General features: G+C 37.4%; 2 protein-coding genes across 2 annotated transcripts in view; both read right to left on the reverse strand.

Moving 5' to 3' along the window:
• rab32a (RAB32a, member RAS oncogene family) overlaps nucleotides 1-13,555 on the reverse strand; it is a 26,037-nt gene extending 12,482 nt beyond the window's left edge. The window contains exon 1 of the mRNA XM_037685477.1: nucleotides 13,095-13,555. Coding sequence (XP_037541405.1) covers nucleotides 13,095-13,308 — 214 coding nt within the window. The 5' untranslated portion in view covers nucleotides 13,309-13,555. The remainder of the gene's footprint in view (nucleotides 1-13,094) is intronic.
• A 5,508-nt stretch (nucleotides 13,556-19,063) lies between these two features.
• The window catches only part of grm1a (glutamate receptor, metabotropic 1a), a 47,794-nt gene continuing 45,021 nt past the window's right edge, over nucleotides 19,064-21,836 (reverse strand). The window contains exon 9 of the mRNA XM_037685479.1: nucleotides 19,064-19,990. Coding sequence (XP_037541407.1) covers nucleotides 19,195-19,990 — 796 coding nt within the window. The 3' untranslated portion in view covers nucleotides 19,064-19,194. The remainder of the gene's footprint in view (nucleotides 19,991-21,836) is intronic.

The following is a 21,836-nucleotide window of genomic DNA, read 5'->3' on the forward strand; positions in this document are numbered from 1 at the left end:
AGTTGTCCTTGTATTCCCCCACATTTTTGAGCAATTATTAGGAAGTGCTCTGTGTCTTTTTTTTAAATTTAGTTCCACAACAGTGATGCATTTATTACACATCATCCAGCAAAAACGATCACAAGATGCACTGAAACGATTTAAAGCATGAAAAGGAATTTCTTAACTCGTGCAAGAGGCAAATATTTCAACAATGTACAACTTAAGTTACAAGGAATCTAACAAAAATAATCATTTGTCATTACTTCAAATTCCATATTGAAATGATCATGAAAAGTTGTTATTGGACTGTCAATTACAAAGCAGCTGGAAGTGACAGACAAATTAAAATTTATCAGCTACCACCAAGAAAGGCAACCGTGTGGCTGCCTGCGTCTTTGTAAGTGTTTGTGTCTAGGGCTGGGCGATATGGCCTAAAATCAATATAACAATATATTGCGCAGTTCACCTCGATAACGATAAATGGACGATAACTGCAACCATCCACCCCCGAAAATAATGTGATAGGCCGGCATAAATAATTCACAGCCAGTTATATTGATGGCATAATTCCCTTTTTATTGCCACTTTAATGAACTTTAAAACTACAGCTTCTGCAAATAAATGAAGGAAATGTGTACTTTTAGTTGTTAATAGTTTTTGAACAAATAAGAACAACTGAACAAATTTAGAAGTATAAAATAACTTAACTTTCCTGTAAACACAAAGTATTAAAAATACAATCTTTTATAAATTAAGTTTTTCTGGTCCTCGCTTTGAGCTTTTTTAAGTTCTTCCCGTTGGACCATGTGGTTGTGTTGCAGGTGGTGGAAGAGGTTGGATGTATTGCCATGGCTTGTCGCAACAGTCTTTTGGCACAGTTTACACTTGTTTTTTTTTTGTTCAATATCATCTTTGCTGAACGCAAAATGTTGCCAGACGACTGATGACGCTTTTTTTTTTTTTTTTTTAATTAGCTGCTCCTCTTCCTCCTGGACCGGCTCTGCCGCTGCTGCTGACGCATCGACATTCGAAATTTCCTCCATTTTCTCAACCGCATCGTCTCTTTAACTTCTTACAGACTGGATGGGGTGGAGTCACGTGACTACAGACTGCACGTAGCGCAGCGTCTTAAAGGGACATGAGCATAGCTTACCTATACACAACCAAAAGAAAAAACGACTTTTATTTTTTAAAACACCAAAAATACCGACATGGGCAAAATTACGTCGATCATAGTTGTAAATTTCGGTGTTGGTTAATTTTCGGTATATTGCCCATCCCTATTTGTGTCTGTTAGCAAAATATCCCTTGCAACCCTACATGCATTTTAACGCAACACTCAGAAAATAGTAATTAGGTGCACATATACAACTGTTAACTAGGCCTATCATGATAACAAATTTTGCTGGGCGATTAATTTTCTCAGAAATTATTGCGATAAACGATATTATTGTTTGAGTAATTATTGTCAAATTTAAGAAGAAATGTTGGTTAATTTGTTTTGTAAGTAGTACTTTTTTTGACCACTGGATGGCAGTATAAGACTGGTTGAACCGAAGGACGGATAGTGAGGAAGTGAGCAGCGTGTCATTTTAAGAAAAATGGAGGGAGGCCCCTTGACGTGACATGGGCTGTATCCCTTTAATTCTTCTCGGTTCTCAAAATGCCAGGCGCTCTATGTGGTTTGAGCTCATTAGCATAGCATTTTTCACACAAAGCTTTTAATAAAAAAAAAATCAGTAAACAAGTTCTCAGCTTCTTTTTGCATTGAAAAACAACTTTTTACACGAAGGCACGGGTTTCAATCGTGAATTTTGGAGCTTTGACAAGACGGAGGGGTTTTTTTTCCCCGAGGTCGGCCTGTTAGCTTAGCTCGTAGCTTAGCTTCTCAGATTAGCTGCTTTTAACATCCAAAAACGCGATTTTGGACAGTTAAAATGGATTTTAAAGAGAAAAGAGAAAGGGAGGGTCAGTGAAGAGCACCGGATCTGAGCCTTTTGTCATCCAGTGTCTTCAGTAAAAAGGGAGAGACATGAAGAAATGATAAAGCCAATAAATGAAAATGAGGTCGATAATTTTCATTTATCATGCAATTAATTGATTTATTGTTTATAGCGACAGGCCTACTGTTAGTGAAGTCAACCCAAATCAAGATGGCCACCGCAACTAATGAACCTTAAACACAAAAAATTACTTGAACGCAATCTGTATTCATACCCATATGCTCACTACAGACTCATGTTCGGGCTGCTGTTTAATATACCCTATTATTTTTTACATTAGTGGTTAGAGAATATCTTAGATCCTTGTATACTGTTTCTTTTTATACTTCACATTTTTGCTATTTTTGGGTGTAACTGGGACCTTGAGTACACAATTTCATTCCACCTCATGTACCACATGTGGTTCTTCAAATGACAATAAAGAACCTTGAACGTTGTCTTCTGTACAAATATTTAGCTACGTTTTAGTGTAATGGTATCTGAGAGTCATGACCAACAGACATTATGAGCTCTGATGAGATTAGACAAAATCCTTAAAACACTGACTCATCACTGGGTGATGAACATTGCTTCAAGGAAAGACATTATTCATCCATCAGTCCTTTTTTGTGCTTGCCTTTCCTTTCCAGGTTGAAGCGAGTTGTTGCCAATCTCTAGTGGTCATTGTTTGAGAAGAAGGGGACACACTGGGCAGGTCGCAAGTCCATCTTAGGGCTACATAAAGATAAACTCTTACTGTCACCTAGGGACATTTTAGAGTTATCAGTTAACCTAACATGCATGTTTTTGTCTGGCAGGAAACCAGAATATCCAGAGAAAATTCACATGCACGCAAGGAGAAAATGCAAACTTCACCCGGAAAGTTCCCAGGCGTGGAGGCGATCCTGTGGCCTTCTCACGGACAGCTTTAACCTCTGCTTCACTAAATTTCAATGATATAGAGAAAAATGTTTTCAATAATCTATTTAACCACTTCTATCAAGACCATATACTTTACCAATAATTAATGGTTTTGTATTTTTTAAGAATCTTTGTTTAGACTTGGACTACAAGCATGTCTTAAAGACATAAAAACCTGGATGACTCTAAATTTTCTGATTTTGAACACAGACGACTGAGGTTTTAGTTTTTGGACCTGAGCATCTCAGAAATACATTTTTCAGTCTTCCGCCCTCCTTGGATGGCATTAATCTGGCCTCCGGCTCTAATGTTAAAAACCTTGGTGTTATTTTTGATCAGGACATCTTTTATCCCCCACATTAAAAACATTACTAGAACCACATTCTTCCACCTGCGTAACATCACTAAAATAAGAAACATCTTAGCTAAAAATAATGCAAAAAGTTCATGCATTTGTCACATCTAGACTGGACTACTGCAATGGTTTATTATCTGGGTGTCCAAATACTTCTTTAAAAAGTCTTCAGTTAATCCAAAATGCTGCTGCCAGAGTCTTAACTGGAGCTACTAGGAGAGATCATATCTCTCCAGTTTTAGCCTCCCTCCATTGGCTCCCTGTCACATACAGAATATAATTCAAAATCTTACTTCTAACCTACAAAGCCCTCAATAACCTAGCTCCATCTTATATTTGAGATCTTATTGTTCCATATTTTCTTAACAGAGCACTTCACTCTCAGACTGCAGGCTTACTAGCAGTTCCTAGAGTTTCCAAAAGGGAGGAAGATCTTTCAGTTTTCAGGCTCCTCTCTTGTGGAACCAACTTCCAGTTTCTGTCCATGAGGCTGACCATTGTCCAGTTTTAAAACTGGGCTTAAGACTTTCCTTTTTGATAAATCCTATAGTTAGGGTTGGCTTGATAAGCTGCCTTAAACTTAACAGACTACTGGAGGACAAATTGACCTAATTTCTTTAAATGGTTTGTTAAAATTGAATAGTTTTCATTTGATACTATTTCTATCTTAATGTGCTTATTGACCTGCCATTATGTATCTGTTCCTCTCAAACCCAGCTGGTCAAAGCAAATGGCCGCTTGTCCTGAGCCTGGTTCTGCTAAAGGTTTCTTCCTCATAAGAGTTTGTCCTTTCCACTGTTGCCTTCGTACTTGCTCAAGATGAGAGTTCTGCGATGGAGTTAAATTCAAAGCAGTCTGCTCCTCAGATAAATTATGTTATCTTATTTTACATACCGGTATATGAATGTTTCTGTTCAGTGTCCTGAGATGACTTCTGTTGTGACTTGGTGCTATATGAATAAACTGAATTGAATTGTTTAATTTTTCAGAGGTACCTCACAGAAATACATCACCGACTGAAAATATTTTCAGTGACGGTGACGATTGGGTCGTATTTCTTCATACATTTAACTATTCTCAGATTATACCCGAGTATTAGGTATTACCGTTTGCCTGAAACTGCTTGTGATTTTAGAGCATTTTAAGGGCTTGCAATAGATTTTTAACTTTCTTTTTTTATAGATTAAATATCCATCCATCCATTTTCTTTACCCGCTTATTCCATTTTGGGTCACGGGGGTCGCTGGTTCCTATGTCCAGCAATCACTGTGCGAGGGGCGGGGTACACCCTGGACGGGTCGCAAGTCCATCACAGGGCCACATAGAGACAAACGAGACAAACAACCATTCACTCTCTCACTCACACCTAGGGACAATTTAGAGTTACCAATCAGCCTAACATGCATGTTTTTGGACTGTGGGAGGAAACTGAAGTACCCGGAGAAAACTAGATTAAATATTCAACACACTATTATTATAATAATTATATTGTATCATGTAACTAAGTGACCAAATAATCCATATATACTGACTGAAAACAAAATTATAATGTCAAAATCCCATGCCTTAAGGATTTTTGCCATATTATCCAACATATTGGCCACATCATTGTTAAACAGGTTTGCCAATTTTCCTGCAGTGCTGAAGATACAATCCCACGGTGTGCTTGTAGTGTGCACACAGAGTGAAAGTGGGTGTTAGATTTCCACCAGAGGAGGGGATCATCATCTCTGTGCATCACAAACTAACAGTCAGCACTGCTTCTCCTCTGCTTTCGCTCTGATGGCTGCTGTACTAACGTAAAGGATTGTGATGGTCATAAAAATAGTGACATGTTCTTGTTTTGGTAGATTTTGTTCACGTAACTTATAAAAGTTCTGTCCACACAGACTTTTTTAAATATGCGATGCAATAAAGAGCTCACAAAGTAGTTCAGTAATGATATTCAGTGATATTGTTGCTATTTTTAGATCCCCTCAGATAAAATAAAACAGTATCATCATCCAACCCAAGTGACTGCTCAACCATGAGTTTATTTCAGACACAGAAGCCCCAGTCTGTAAAGCAGAAATAAAATTAAAAAAAAGATTTAGACCTTTAAAAAAAAAAGAAAGAAAGAAAACACCTTGCACTATCAGAAAACATAAATGTCTTTGTTCCTATTATTACTTTCACTTGTGTCAAAAACTGATTAGACAAAAAAAAAAAAAAAAGAATATTTAAAGATTATGATAAGCTTTACTTTGAACAAATTATGCAAACCATAACAATAAAAAAAGAAGTCAGTAAATAACCTGACATGTTCAAAAGAAGTAGGGAGAAGCCTTAGGATTTTAATACCATACCTTATTTACCATTTAGCAATTAATATTTATTATAATTCCTGTTTATATCCTTAATATAAGGGAAGTCTAAGATTGTCATCATTGTATGTTTCCATACAATGGCGAAATTAGTTCTATTAATTTAACCCATCACACCTGAGATACATCCCGGTGGAGCAGTGGGAAGCTACATAAGAGCCCGGGAAGCAATTGGGGATTCTTGCTCAGAGACACCATGACGCAGGAATGACTGGAGTCAAACCGTGACCTTCTGGTCCCAGGTCAGCTGCCCTACCTCTACCCCATCTTGGATCCCTTCTTACAACAGCTACCCAGTACTTCTTCTTCTTCTTCTAAGTTCTTCTTACAACAGCTACATACATTTGGTTTGGTAACCCCATATAAAAACATCTATAGGTTGTTGTTGTGACCTAGCATGAAAGATTTGGCAATTGTTTTACGCTAGATGCCCTTCCTGACATAAGTTTGAACTCAGCCTCAGGATTACAAGACTGCAGCACAGACAGACCGAGCTACCACAGCATGCTAACGTCTATATTTACACACATGTAACGTGTGTGTAAAGACACTCTTCCTCCATGTACCTTGTAAAAAACATCTGCTTGTATCCCATTTGAAACTGGGTCATGCTCGGACACTGAGTGATGAAATGAGGCAACCTGTTCCACAGCTTCACTCCACATACAGAGATGCAAATGGTCTTTAGTGTCTTACAGACACCAGGGTGCGTTTATTTTAGCTTTTGTCAAAATGTATCACCACCCAGCTCTTTAAAAGAATAGCTTTAGAATGTTGTCAGGAGGTACTGTTCATTTTATAATTTTTGCAGAATGGAATTTGGTCTAAGTTGATCTATATCATGCATATGTAGATTTTCTCTGGATTCTCCATATTTTATTTTTGTGCGTTTTGTGCATAACCCTAACCCTGTGATGGACTGACGACCCGTCCAGGATGCACCCCAGCTCTAAGCCGATGACAGTTAAAAAAAAAAACAAAGAAATAAAACACCTTCCTCTTGCAACAATGAAAACATTAGAGTGAGCTTCACAAGATAGAAATAATACTGTAAAAAGAAAATAGGTAAAAACCACATTTGATTTTTTACAATAAACTTCATTTTGAATAGCTTTTTTCAATATTTTTCTTGCATAAGAATTATTTGGGGACCTCTTTAGGAATCTTGACATAAAAGGTGCAGCCGTGTTGAGCCAAAATATGTTGACGCCAACAACAACGGAGCTGTTATTGTTGATGCTTTGACATCATGACATGAAGATAAGCTAAAGATAGCTTAAGCGCACTGAAGATATGCTTAAAAGAAATTTCAGCATTATGTTGAAGGCTACAAAACAAGTACTACTCAGGATTACACTTTATTATGATACTTCAATAAAAATGACCATGACTGGTTAATCTAACTTTACCATGAAAATGCTGTATGGACATTAGCCCTCTGTGGAGAGCAGGCAGAACAGAAGGCACGTGAAGTCACATGGAGTCAGATGAGGGTCGAAGAAACACTTACAAGGGTCCTATATATCCAACTTTTATCCCATTAAAAGTGTTCTAAGCCTCGACAAAATGTAGTTGTTCTTTACACTATACCAAAGTGTTAATCATCCAGTTGGCAGGCTAAGAAAAACAAGAGAATAGCAATTCTGGGTGAAAATAGGCGGGATACTTGCAAGCCCTTGATTACCATCATTCCCTTAAGACTGTAATCACAAGTGAGGTTGGTAAAAGACTATGCAACTCGGAAATTACTCCTATTGTTGCCAAGATGACAATACCTCCCCTCATTCTGCTTGACTAAATGGCTTAAAGGTCATTCTATGGCACTAATGACCTGGCAAATATACTTTAAGCGCTTTCTTACGCCCACAATTTGTGTTTTTATTCTCAGAGTGATCTCATGCCCAGCTTTGTTGTAGGTGGAGGTTACATCGAATTTTCTGGTCAGTAAACGCTCCGTTCCCCCAGTCTATGCTAATGCTTTCCCTGTCTCGGTAAACAATCAGGCTATCTGAGTGTGCATGTCTGTGTGTCATTGTCTTCTGATCAACTGGAGCCTGGCTGTGATAGAGATAGCCCTCCCTGATATTCAGTCGCAGATGCTCCTGCGCACTAAACTCGTGCTGCCAGGGCCTAAATGTTGGGGGGAGTAGCTCGAACTGCCTATCAGTCTGTGACAGAAACACAAGTTGTTGTGACGACCTATCCAACACCCAGATGTTCGCCCCCTTTCTGTCACTGCTGTGAGCAATAGATTAAATATAAAAACAGCAGTCTTCTAACCATCTGTCCTGATCTGTCTCAACATATGAGTCTTGTTTGATTCAAGGAGGGGATAGAAAGGATATCTAAAGCAAAAGAGGACTTCTTTTTTCTTGCATTAAAACTATTAAAGAGTGATATCTAGGATTGTGAAGTGCAGAATATATAAAATAAGTGTGGCACCTAGGCCTGTTGCAATAAATAATAAATCAATTAATCGCATGATAAATGGAAATTATCGACCCATTTTCATTTATCGGCTTCATCATTTCTTCGTGTCTCTCTCTTTCAGAAGACACTGGATGGCAAAAAGCTCATCTCCGGTGCTCTTCACTGACCCCTCCCTTTCTCCGTTTTCTTTCAAATCTGTTTTAACGATCGATTGATAAAAAATTTGCAGTGGTTCATTAAATATTTTGCCAACAAACATACAAATGAACAAGGACAGATTTAGTTACGTGAGCACCCACCTTTTATCAGTACACCTAGTCAAGAAATGTAAGAACATCTAATGAAATTTGAGAATTTGTGCTTGAAATGGTCTCGGGTGCTTCTGTTGGTAGAGCTGTTGCCTCTCAGCGAGAAGGTCGACGGATCAAATCCCCACCAGGGACCTTTCTGGGTGGAGTTTTCATGTTCTCTCCATGCAGTTGTGGGTTTTCTCCGGGTACTCCGGTTTTCTCCCATAGACCAAAAAAAAAGCATGTTAGGCTGATTGGTAACTCCAAGTTTGAGTGAGAGAGTGAATGGTTGTTTGTCTCGTTTGGCTCTATGTGTCTCTGATATGGACTGGAGACTTGTCCAGGGTGTACCCCGTCTCTTGCACAGTGATGGCTGGATATGGGCACCAGTGACCCCCGCGACCCAAAAAGGAAAAAGCGGGTAAGGATAATAGATGGAAGGATGTGCTTGAAACAGTGCCTAAAGGTAGTAATAATTATTGAACTGTAAGAAAATTAGTCTCAGAAGTCCCCAATTCCTCGTTTCCCCAGAGTTGACTTCTTCTCGTCTCTGATTTTGAATTGTGGTTCTTTTTCCTTTTAAGCAATTTAAAACAAAAGCAAACACAGATTTCTTAGATATAATACCCAAAGAAACTCAACTTCAAATAGTACAATTATAGCAAGTTGTCCAATACCTGAAGTAACAAAGCAAAGCTACATTATAGTATTTTCACAGCCATGCTAAGTAGTTGGTGTCAGGGTCTTTTGTCAATAAAAAAGAAACAGTTCTCCCATCAAACAGCTAAAACTGATTTTTTTTTTTTTTGGCCCAGAGTAGATTATTCAAGAAGGTCCTTTCATTTTTGTTCACTTTCAAACATGTACGATTTGAAAGTCAAGGTTCTTTCCCTTAGGGGTTCATCCGGAAACCCTTATTTGTGTAATTTCCTTCAGGTTGATTCTCTGAGGTGCCAGTTTAGAATATATTGCGAAAAGTTTCAATTCTAAACTTAGTTGTGGATACATTTTCTTACAATACAATAAATTATCTTCAATAACTATTACAGCCCTAACTGTTCTGGACCTAGTAAGTTATTGCTGTTTTTTTTTGTTTGTTTTTTTTTTTGGGGGGGGGGGGGGGCTCTTCGTTGGCTTTCACTTCCTTGTTTTCAGTTTTCTTCCTAGTCAGTTTTTAATTTCAGTTTCACTCACATTTGATTTAAATCATAGTCGCTTGGTTAAGTTTTAAGGCAAGATCAGATTAGATATGACAACCAGTTTCAAGGATTGAAAGTAGATGGATGCTAAAGTTTTACATCTGCATTGTTTCTGACACCAGGAATACCTCAAAGAAAAACGGCAGTATGACACGCCATGAGTGGCATCGTCAACTACAATCTGACTTGAAGTCCTTTTCTCTAAACTTGGGTAACTCAAAGCTACTGGTATTTACAAGTAAGATAGTAAATGTTCACAACCTTTCCATTTAATCTTTCCCCACTTTAAAAAAATCTATTACTTTGATGTCAAATGTTATATAAAGATAGCTTTGACTTTTCATTTCATAAACAGATTCTATCACTGAAACTGAATCTGGAATCACAGACTATTTTTTTTAAGAAAATGTTGGGTTTTATTCACTTATTTAAGGTTAAAAGTCTGTTCATTTAAAATACAATTAAACTCAGTACAATGTGTCAATAAAACGTCTCGATTGATTATGTCACCTTTATCTGTAGGCATTGTAAAGGGACTGATCAGACGTTTGCCTGCTCCCAAAAGAAAGAAAATTAAATCCATTTAAATGGATGTTGTCTATTATTCAAATAATTACGGTACGCGGAATGATTTAATTACAATGTTAGAAAAAAAAGAGCAATTGTGAAATCTGTGGGAAAGTGCATTTACTACAAAAAAAAATCAAAAGACATAGCATTCCTTGACGGAATGAATATTGCCTACTGCCTTTAATGCTAGCATTTAAAACTGAGATTAATTTATATTAAGAAATGACAGTTGTAGTTGTAGTTTCATTAAAATATGTCTACTTGTTCATGAGATATTTAGCTAACAAACAGAACAGAGTTGATTCCAAGTAGTTAATTGCAAAGTTTTAAACAAAGATCCAGCACAATCTCTTATTGCTAGGAATATGAATTGAGTGTCAGTCTCAGCTACTACACCAAATTTTAGCTCAATATCTGTAAAAGTCACAGAGTTACATTCATTTTTGTGTTGCTTAGAGTTTAGCTGTGGCGGCCATTTTGAATTACATAGACTCCACACGGTATTTAGTCGTAGAAGTGCATCCAGTGGTTACTTTCTGAAGGTTTCCCTTAAAATCCATCCAGTGGGTTTTAAGATATTTTGGTTAACAGACACATTTAGCCATTTCACGACAGACATTTTTTTTTTTTTTACAGCACATTAATCCAAAGACATAACTATTTGTTTTAGCTGTGAACGGAATACCACACACATATTCAGAGGCCCCTTTACCACATGATGACCAGCGTAAGAGCCTCATGACTTCCAGCACCATCAGAGTAGCTGTGACTAAGGAATTTCATTCTCCAGTCACATACTTTAGGTTACAAATACAATCAAATGAAAGATGAAAGAGTTGGAGGCTCACGTGACATCACATCCATCACACCGACTGACCTGTTGATGTGTGAAAACCTGGCTGGTGAGTTTGAAAAGTTTGTCACCATTCCCTCATCTTTTTGCTCACGTCCTCATCACTCACGTGTCTTTTCAAGCGTGCCATTCTCAGACTGCTCTGTGAGGTTTTGTTTAGTGTATTTTTTTCTTATTGTGTGAACGTTTATGAAACATTCACACTATTGTGATCCATTTTTCTCCCGTACGTTTTACAGCATCTTTCTCGTTCCACAATTTTTGTGCTACTTCAACAAATCAAAATGTTCAGCTCTTTCATGAGAAGGGTGCTGTGACTTTTGGTATTGGTGCAACTTTAGCGTTTTGAAATATTTAGCCTTTTCTGACACTTTTTTTCTCATAGAAAATGAATTGAGCTCATCCTTCAGAGCTTTAGATCGGTTTACAACCTTTTACTGCTCCTTTCACATTTTGTTCTGCTTCAGCTTCTATCAGCTTTAGTGTGCAAATTAAACAAAAATTCATCTATTTTCAGCTAATTTTAGCTATTTTGTAATCCCTTCAGCTTCTTTCTGCTAGCTACAGCATTTTTGTGCTTTTTTAAACTTATTTCTGCTAATTTCAGCTTTTTTTGCTCTTTCAGTTTATTTCTGCAGGTTTCAGATTTTTCTACTCTTTCAGCTAATAATAGCTGTTTAATGCTAATTTAAGCTTTTTAAGCTAATTCCATTTATTTTTACTCATTTCAACTTTTTTCAGCCTAATTCAAAAATGTGCTCTCTCTGCTTCCTTCTTGTAATTTTAGCTTCTTTCTAATATTTTACCTACTTTTCAGCAGTTTATTTATTTTTTGTTTTGTTTTTTTGTTTGTTTTTTTGTTGCTAGTTTCAGCTTTTTTCAGATAATTTCCACTTTTTGGTGCTCATTTCTGCTTCTTTCAGCCTAACTGGGCAAACGTGTTCTTTCTGCTTTTTAATGCTAATTTAAGCTTGTTCTACATTTTCAGCTACCTTTTTAGCATTTTTTAGCTAATTTCAGCTGTTTTCAGATAAATTCAAGTTTTTTATGGTAATTTCCGTTACTTTCAGGCTAATTAACGTCTTTATGCTAATTTTAGTTTGTTATACTTTCAGCGTTTTTCTGCCAGTTTCTGCTATTTCAGCTACTATTTAGCTGTTTTATGCTAATCTCAGCTTTTTTGTGCTAATTTTTCTACTAATTTCTGCTTGTTTGAACCTAATCAGCAAATATGTGTTCTTTCTGCATTCGTCTGCTAAATTAGGCTAGTTCTTCATTTCGGCTACATTTTCAGCTACCTTTTTAGCATTTTTTAGCTAATTTCAGCTGTTTTCAGATAAATTCAAGATTTTCATGGTAATTTCTGCTACTTTCAGGCTAATTAACGTCTTTATGCTAGTTTTAGTTTGTTATAGTTTCAGCGTTTTTCTGCCAGTTTCTGCTATTTCAGCTACTATAATAGCTGTTTTATGTTAATTTCAGCTTCTTCTTTTTTTGGCTAGTTTTTGTACTAATTTCTGATTATTTAAATCTAATTCAGAAAATATGTGTTCTTTCTACATTCTTCTGCTACATTAGGGTGGTTCTTCATTTCGGCTACATTTCAGCATGTTTTTAGCTCATTTCAGCTGTTTTTCAGCAAGTTCTTCTGCAATAAGCATTCACACTGCATGTTCGCAGTTATTAGTATTTTCTACCCAGAGATGTCATTCAGCATGAGCAGAACTGGCCGTCTCTCCATGAGGAATGTGTGCATTTCCCTTCAGCATTGTTTACCCAAGCTGCTGGAATGCACAAGGGTTGGCATTAGGGCCAAGTCTAAGGAAAAAGATTACTTGGGGTAACTTATAGAGCAGATTTCTGCAGTATACATTATAGCATAAGAGGCAGGAAGGTCTTTTAAAGAGAAAAACAAAACTGTGAGAAGTTGGTGAGGCGGTGCTTATTAGATAATAACAACGTGACCTACATTCCTTTCACTATTATGAGCTGATGTGATCAGAAAAGTGGAAAACTCCCTGTGCTGTTTATTGTCTAATTTAGACCAACAAGTCACCAAAACCTTTCAAATGTGCGCATCTGAACATGAGGTGACCTGTAGGAGAAACTTTCCTCTCTCTTTCTCATATACTGGTTACAGTGGGCTTACCTGCGATATCCCACAGCTGTAACCGAACCAGGGTTCTGCTGTCCCAGTTGAGGACCTTGAGTGCGAAGTCGACCCCGATGGTCGCCCTGTAGTGCTGCGAGAACAGCTGGTGGACGTAGCGTTTGATGATGCTGGTCTTGCCCACTCCCAGCTCCCCGATGACCAGCACTTTGAACAGGTACTCCTTACACTCCGACACCGAGCCTCCGGCCATGCTGACACACTCAACGCGTTTTGATCGAAACTTAAGAAGGACTTCTGCTTCCCGTCGGTCATAAACTGCGCTGACAGGAGCTGGAGGAGGGCTGTGGTCCGGTCAGAAAGTCGTGGCGCCCCTCTTCTTCCTCACTTTTCCTCCTCCTCCTCTTCCTCCTCCCGCTGCCACACACCAACCACCTGATAAGTCACAGGACCCGGAAATGTCGGACGAGCTTGAGTTTTGCTTCTCTCCTCCTTCGATTTTTTTTATTTTTATTATTATTATTTTTTTTTTTCAATTTTTAAACGCAAGCAAAGCAGGAAGTCATACTTTTAATACCTGACAGGTTAACTAGTCACGTGGTTGGTACACGTGATTGACACGTGATACACTGTAGTCTGAGTTAATGTTCTAAATCAGGAAAATGCTTTCAAAAACATGGAACGAGGTAAAAACTTTCTACTAATATAATAAGTTATTATATTATTATTTTAGTTTATATATTTTTATAGTATTGTAAAAAAAGAAAAAAGGTGTGGGAATTTTTTCGGTCCATTAAAAAAGTACACTAAAGTGTCAAACTGTACAAATCTCACTTTTAAATAAAATTAAAAGGGTATTTTGGTGAGTTTTAAAGGGACGTTCTGTTTAATATTTATCAGTAGTTTGTATAGAGCAGTGGTTCTCAAACTGGGGGGTCCCCGAGAAGGTGATTGGGGGTAACCCCCCCCCAAAAAAAAAAAAAAAAAAAATTTTTTACAAGCACATAGATGTTTCACAACCCTTTAAAATACACCAAAATTTAGGAAATCACATCTACTTTATTTAAAATTTTCTGGGGGAGGAAGACCCCTCAGGCCCCCACCCCCCGTGGCAGCCCGCCAGCTATTTGTGTTCCGGCATCAATCACTTTACAAATTAAGCCCTGTTACTTGGTCTGACTACTGCTGTTATGATTCTGTTCAGTTTTATGTAAAGAGTTTTCTGTAATAATTTGAAGAAGTGGCGATACATTTATTATGTTCATTATGTGAATAAGTAAAGTTTTAAAGTGGGTTTTGATGCTGTTAATTTTCTCAAAATTGTCAATTTTGGAAGATGAAAAAAAAAAGTGTTATGTGTGTCTTGAATGAAAAATAACCCCATGTTTAAAAGTACAAAAATTGTATTAACACTATTAAAGAACAGGTTGGTCCCTGGAACTTTTTCCCCCCTGTAAGGGGTCCCTGAACTCAAAAAGTTTGAGCAGCCCTGGCATAGAGAAGGCAAAAATCTGTCAAGTCTAAGTTAATGGCTAGCCCAGGGGTCTGCAACCTGTGGCTCAGTGGCCACATGCAGCTCTTAAGACCTTCATCTGCAGCTCTATGAAGCTTTAACCAAAACTTAAGGGAAATGTAATTGTTCTTGGGTTTTATACCCACAACAACAACGAAACAGGCTAGTTTTGGTTGTATTTTTTGTCAGTTTTCTGCAAATGTTGGACCGACACCACAATGTTTTGCTTTATTACTTCAAAGTGGGATGCTTAATTTCTCCTCACATAAAAGTCCACATAGGCCTGCAGAGTTCAGTGTTTTTATTTTCATCTAAAGGTAGAAACTAGAAGTTTTTACCTCTTTACATGATTTCTTTTTTTGTCACAATATGTAAAAATATGATTAAATGTTTAAATTAATTACTGATTATTATTTTTAAATGTCACCCCCACTGGTCAGAAAAGCCCCCTCCAGCTAGCTCAAAGTGGCCCATGAGCCACCAGTTGATCATCAGAGTTGTAGCAGGTTTCGTGGCTCTTTTTTGTTTAATGAGTGAGAGGGCAGAAATGGCTCTTTGATCAAAAAAGTTGCAGACCCCTGGGCTAGCCAAACAAGGGCTCAGTTTTTTTTCTTTCAGTATTTTAACCAACCTTTTTCTCAAAAGCAACATACTAGTGTAAAAGTACTAACTTTAAACTTCAACTTTTTTTGCATAACACAGTTTATTTTGGCGTTTTCTCGGCTGAACATTGTTTGTTACTGCGCAAATTACCTTTTGACTAATGTGTAGCATAAAATTGGACACACCACACCACCAAATAGTTTCTTAGCTAGTTCTAGCTGGCATTCATATCCACTGTTTTGGTCTTTTTTTGGACTTTTTTGGTTTTGAACCAGTTTGACATGACTGTCGACGAGGAAGTGGGCCGGCACCAGAGGAGGGGGGCATGCCAAAGACACTATCTTAGCACCAACATAACTGGTTTGTTGTTCCACTTTGGAGTAAGCTGTTTGGGGGAAGAATCAGTTTTGTGTTGTGTGTTTCCTTGACTGATGAAGCCTTCTGGATGGAAGGTGAAACGTTTCAGAAAAAAAAAAAAAAAAAGAAACTGTCCAGATGACCTGACTGAAAATGGTTGCATTGTCTTGGTCCTTTACACCTTTTCTTTTATTAACTGTTATATCCAAACTTAGTTTTAATTAGTTTTAATGGTATTTTACATTGTAATAGCAATGTGTATAATGTGTCTGGATGCTGGAATGACTGCAGAGCACAGCTGAAACATAGGTAGATATGAACTATCTACACCTGAAAGTGTAAAAAATATATATATACTGACTAGGTCAATGCATGTGTGCAGATCACGGATCTTTTTATGGGTACCAGTGTGCACACATAAAATCAGGCACCATGTGTCCAAATACATCCATACCTACTTCCAGCTATAGTAGAAAGTATTGGTAAAATACCAACCAGTGATAAAAGTGAACGCAAAGATAAATAAATATTTTTTCATCAGATAAGGAGGTCATATTCAATGATAGTAAGAAATGTACACAAATGACAAATAAAAGACAATTAGATATCAAAGAACCAGAAGTAGGCATGTATATATCTAGAGCACATTGCATTACAAAATACTGACTTGGAGCATGCCCATTAGTATTCATAAAAAGGTCCATAGAGACCAATTATTCAAATATCCAAGGTCAGCATTTAACTCTAGTCTTTTGGTCCTTTACACCTTCTCTTTTATTGACTTTTATAACATAACTAATTTATACATTTGTTTTACTGGTATTTTACATTATGATAATGAAATTTCCTCAATGTGCAGTGTTGCTGGGCATCAGAATGACTGAGGAGCTACATGAACACAAGTGGATTTCAAGAATCCAGAAGTAGGCGTGAACAAGCTAGACCACAATGCATTGCAAAATACTGACTTTGAGCATGTGCAGTCGTTTAGGTAAAAAAGTAAATTCTTTTAAACAAATATGTGTGTCCTGTGCTGTCAAAATGAGTCAGAATGGACACAGGCTGTAATGCAAAAACAAGAAAACTTTGATTTTTTTGCCAAAATGTAAAAAGAGTCCACAAAGACACCATCTAGCAATCCCAGTAACAAAGCCAACATATTCTAATCTACTGTTAAATCAAAGTTTTATAACAGGTACGTCTTATAAAATAATCGTTTTAATTCTCTTTTTTTCTTTGAAGACGACAAACTTTCTCAGGCAGCAGCCACCGGAGTGCCTGTAAAATGTATAATGTGTGGCATCATTGTGAGGTTTGGGGATTCCCTGTTTTAAATGACAATAACGTCACTTCACTTCAGGCCAACAAAAATGGACATTTCAAACCGGCGCTCTCGTTAACAAAACTATTCAATATTGGGGGGAAAATCATCATTGTGGCTCATTTTGCCAGCATGGATCACATTTGCTGTGATGGACTTGCAGCCTGTCCAGGATCTACCCTGCCTCTCGCACAGTGGCTGCTGGATATGAGCACCAGTGACCCCCCGCGACACAGAAAGGAAGAAGCGGGTAAAAATAGTGGATGGATGGTTTTGATTTGTTGTTTTTTTTTCTTTGGGTGGGGAGGACTTTGTCCTAAAAACAAAAATTTAAATGTCAGGTCTTTTCATTTTTATATTATTGAGAATTTAAGCCATAAAATATCTAATTGTGAAAGCTGCCATGTTGTTTTTTCCTGAGTTTGCGCACCAGGGAAGTGGGGCTTTAAGTTCTGCCTACTCCCACCTTCCTCACTTGTCTGTTAGCTTGTCAATTTGGTCAAAACTTTACTTTTTTTTCCTCAAACTGAGGCTATTCAAAGAGCTATCTGTAACAGGTAAGATGCTTTTTGTTCATAACTTTTCACAAAACCCCATAGAGAAGAAAAACAAACTATTGCCTTGAAGAAAAATATTACAAAAGAACGTATCTTCATAGAATTGAGTCACCTTTGGCATTTGATCTAACTCTTTTGGCTCTTGTAGGCAATGATCAGACCTTTTAATATAAATAATTTTATTTTACAGCATTGTTCATATCCAGCTCACCCAAAACAATAAAGGTCTGAAATAGATTCAACAGTGTTAAAACAGTTGGCACCTTGATTAGTTTACATAATCTAAAATTATTAAACAAATTGCACTATAATCAACTAAAAATACATTTGGAAATACAATACAATTGCACTACAGTATGTACCGTGTAGTCTCATACTCTGAAATTATATTCATTCTGATACAAGATTAAAAAAAAAAAAAACTAAGAAATTTAACCTTAACTGAACTACTCAAGTTTATAGAAAGATTTAAGCTAAACTGAAACGTTCTCATTACAGGAAGCAGCTAACTCATGGTTATGATTACAACCAAATATTTTAAAGAGGATACAGTCAACTCAAATTGGCTTAAATGTTGCAAATAATAATAATAATAATAATTAAAACGCACTGTACCTTAACAAGTTTCATAAGACTGTTTCAAAGTGTATAAATTATTTTCTTCTGTTGACATTCTAAATATAGAAACATGTATCTGTATTACAAACATACCACTTGTGTGAAAAACAAGAGATGGCTTAATAGTAGTACAAACTTTGAAAACTTGAATAACTTGTGCTGTGTTTCCATTACAATGACACAGCAAACCGAGGAAGCATGAAACATATTACCAAGGCATGAAAAGCACATTTCTTTTAGTGCATCCCAATACTGTACTTGGAATACTTGTTCTCAGGGCTGTTGTTTAGCGTAAACAGAATGAACAACATTGCCGTTATATCTACAGTCACACTATTATTCATCAGCTACATTAGAAATAAAACTAAAAGCAGGGATGTTTTTTTTGTTCAGAGTTTTTGATTGGCACATTATACCCATTGCACATCATGTACCGTATTTTTCGGACTATAAGGCACACTTAAAATCCTTTAATTTTCTCAAAAATCAACAGTGAGCCTTATAATCCGGTGCACCTTATGTATTAATTTTGGCTGTGCTTACTGACCTCAGTCTGATTTTTTGTGGTTATTGTTAATGAGTTGAAAAAAGTTTGACTTATCTGTTTTGTTTCGCTTAATGCACCTTATAATCCGGTGTGCCTTATAGTCCGAAAAATACGATACAGCTCAAGTCTTCAGCTGGATCTCCATGTTGATGCAACTCGCTACACTTCACTGCAATATTAACCAACTTACAGCAGATTTGTAAGATTAAAATTCAAAAAGTGTTGAGAAGAAAGACTCGAGGGTTCCTTTAGATAGACCTACGAGAATTGTGTGGAATTAGGGTTGATCCAAATTGGTGACTATTGGAAATTTAGTGTGTAGATGTGTTTCTCATTTCCATTTTTTGTTCACACAAACCATTCAGCCTTGCTGCTAGTGTTGCATCCTTCGTGAAAAGTTTGGCATTAGGTCTGGCTCGTTTTGGCACTATTCCCAGTTTTACATGTTCCAGAAAGTGCACTGACAGCCCTTCAGAAAACACTTCTACATTAAATAAACTCCTGGTGAATGTCTACTTTAATAAACCATCTACTAATAAAAGGAATAAATACAAGCACATTATTTACTTAAACAGTTTGACATGTTCATTTGTGTTTCCGATGTATCGGGGTCCGTTTTGCTCTCACAGTGTTGAGGAGCTGTGTGCGAAGTTCTGCAGGAGATTTGAGGCGTAGACTGAGCTACCGAGCATCGACTCAATGATTGGGGAGCCGCTAGAGTCCCCCGAACACACAGAGTCTCTGAAGGGGGAGGGGGGAGACAGAGGTAATGAATCCTGCAAAGTTGACTTGTGTTGAACTAGCTCCTCGTCTTCTCCGCTTTCCCCCTCCCTCTCTTCGTTGGCATCATAGATGTAGCTGTGCAAGAGGTCCAGTTCCTCATCCCCAGACTCCTCTTCAAAAGCTCCCACTTGTGAGGCTGAAGGAAGTTGAGAGGGTATTAAGCTCAAAGGCTTGCTGGCAGGAAGTGGCTTCCTGGCTATGTGGTCATTCGGTCTAGGGACATGGGAGCTGTGAGTGTTCACCACTGCCCTCTGCGTGGGCTCTGGGTTGGGGCATTTCAAGTTAGAGGGCAAAAAAAAGGCCGGCTCGTCCAAATCAGAATCAACTCCTTGAGTCTGTTGTGAGGGAGTCCAGAGGGGGCATTGTAAATCACCCTCATCATCTTCCTCCGCCATATTGCACAAAGGCTTACTGCCGGGTGGCTCCTGGGGGAGATGGGCCTCTGTGCCAAGGTTTTCGGTGGAGGGCTCGGAACTGTGGGGGTCGGGGGTGTTAGTTAGGGGCCTGATGACCGCTGTCTGATTCAAGCCGGCTTCCTGTTTCCTCACATGCACAGACAGTCTGTGCCACACATTCCCCCCTTTCGGAGGGTGTCTTGCACCTGATTCAGACCATGACACAGACTTGCCATTAGAACTATGAACGAGATAAAGACCCAAGTTACTGTCACAGGAAACCAGGAGGTGGAGGCAGAAAAAAAACAATCAGCACAACAGCAGCAGCATACCACAACAAAGCAACAGCATTTCAACATTTCAGATGCATGTTAAAATACTTTTCTCCACATGACTTCACATTAACAGCTTTGCCGAAGGTCTCGTGAGTGAACCCCAAACAGCATTGCATTTATCAGCCTCACAAACAGTGATTCATAATGCACCAAAGACATCTTGACATTATGATCCACCAATTCCTTTAGACATCAGAATCAAAGAACTCAGAGCCATCCAGCTAATTCATTTGCTTATGGTAAAATTAAGACGCATGCATTCGTGGAGTATTTATTTTTGCCTCTGGGCTGGTCTGAAGACAACACGTAGTTTAGTGCAGAATGAGATTGGACTGGCTCCAACGTGATTAGTTAGGGTGGTAGTGAGGGGAGGGTGTACATGCTGAGAAAAAAAGTTAAAATGCTAGGTTAATTCAGGATAAATCAAAAGCAGCAGGGTGGCAGGTTTTCTATACGGAGAGTTGCAGTGCCAGAACACAGGAAGAAAGTGATACTTATTCGGATACTTTAGCCAATCAGATTGTTTCAGTTGTTTAGTGTGGAAAAACTCAAAATAACTCAGACAGTGCAGCTCTCCAAGAAAGCAGGTAAAGAACCCCCATGCCACAACATTTGCCAGCCTTGTCTTTTTGCTTTTTCATGTAGAATATTAAAGGGTAGTATTGGCTGCATAGCACAGGGTTGAGGGACAACACGTAAACATGTTGGGATCACTCGCATTCTCTGCCCCACTCCTTACTTTAGTCACCTGTCCATATGTCACTGCTGCAGATCTCAAAAACGTAAATGCAATTCTTAAATCTGCTTTAGATATGAAACAACTGTACTCAAAACATCACTGACATCTTTGCTTCAGATCAATGACAGCAAAAGTCCGTTCTACGTATTTCAAAAATAAACTCAGTTTTAAATGTTGAAAATATTTCTTTTATCTCTTTTATGCCATATGAACCACTGTTTATATAAATCACTGATCAGTTCTGTTTCCATGCAAATGAAGTGCAGTTTAAGTTAAACTGAAATCTTTCATAATTACTAAAATGAAGTCCAACTCTTAATTTTTTTTTTACCAACACCCATAATGGACATGTTGTGAGCATCAAGAGGTTTTTAAAATGTATTTATTATCTGTACTTTGTTTGAGGATGAATGATTGTGTAACTCATTATAAATACAATAAATACATAGTAATTAGTAGAGCCTGTTTGATGGCTCAGTTTAAGGAGCAACTTGCTACACTTATGTTCTAGTAGTAAACCACTGAGCCTGATTTTACAGTTTTGAGTCATAAAAATTGTTTCACTGTTGTTTTTATTTTCTTTAACTAAATTTACATCTCAATAACCAATTTTTAAAAATACAAAAAGCTCAACATTTATGTCCATAATGACTGTACGTGAACTTTGGCTGGTATCCTAAGAATAGAAGTCCAGCTTTTTTTTTAAATATATATATATTTTTTTTTTTTTATTTTACTATTTTTTGTTTTCCAAGAACTAAACAAGTGTGTCATGGTGAAAAACCGGATTGCATATTGCATGGATATCTTATAATTTAAGGACAGTCCACACATGAATGTTTTTGTGAATATGCAAAAGTTTTTTAATTTTCTTTTCAGCCTTCATCCACACAGAAAGTACACTGTAGGAGCCCCAAAGTAGTAATCTTTGAAAACAAGTTACAGAAAAAATATATATATTTATTGTTTAAAATTTAAAGACATATATATATATATATGTCTTTAAATTTTAA

Source organism: Nematolebias whitei, chromosome 12 (assembly GCF_014905685.2).
Source record: "Nematolebias whitei isolate Nwh7 chromosome 12, NemWhi1, whole genome shotgun sequence".
NCBI lineage: Eukaryota > Metazoa > Chordata > Actinopteri > Cyprinodontiformes > Rivulidae > Nematolebias > Nematolebias whitei.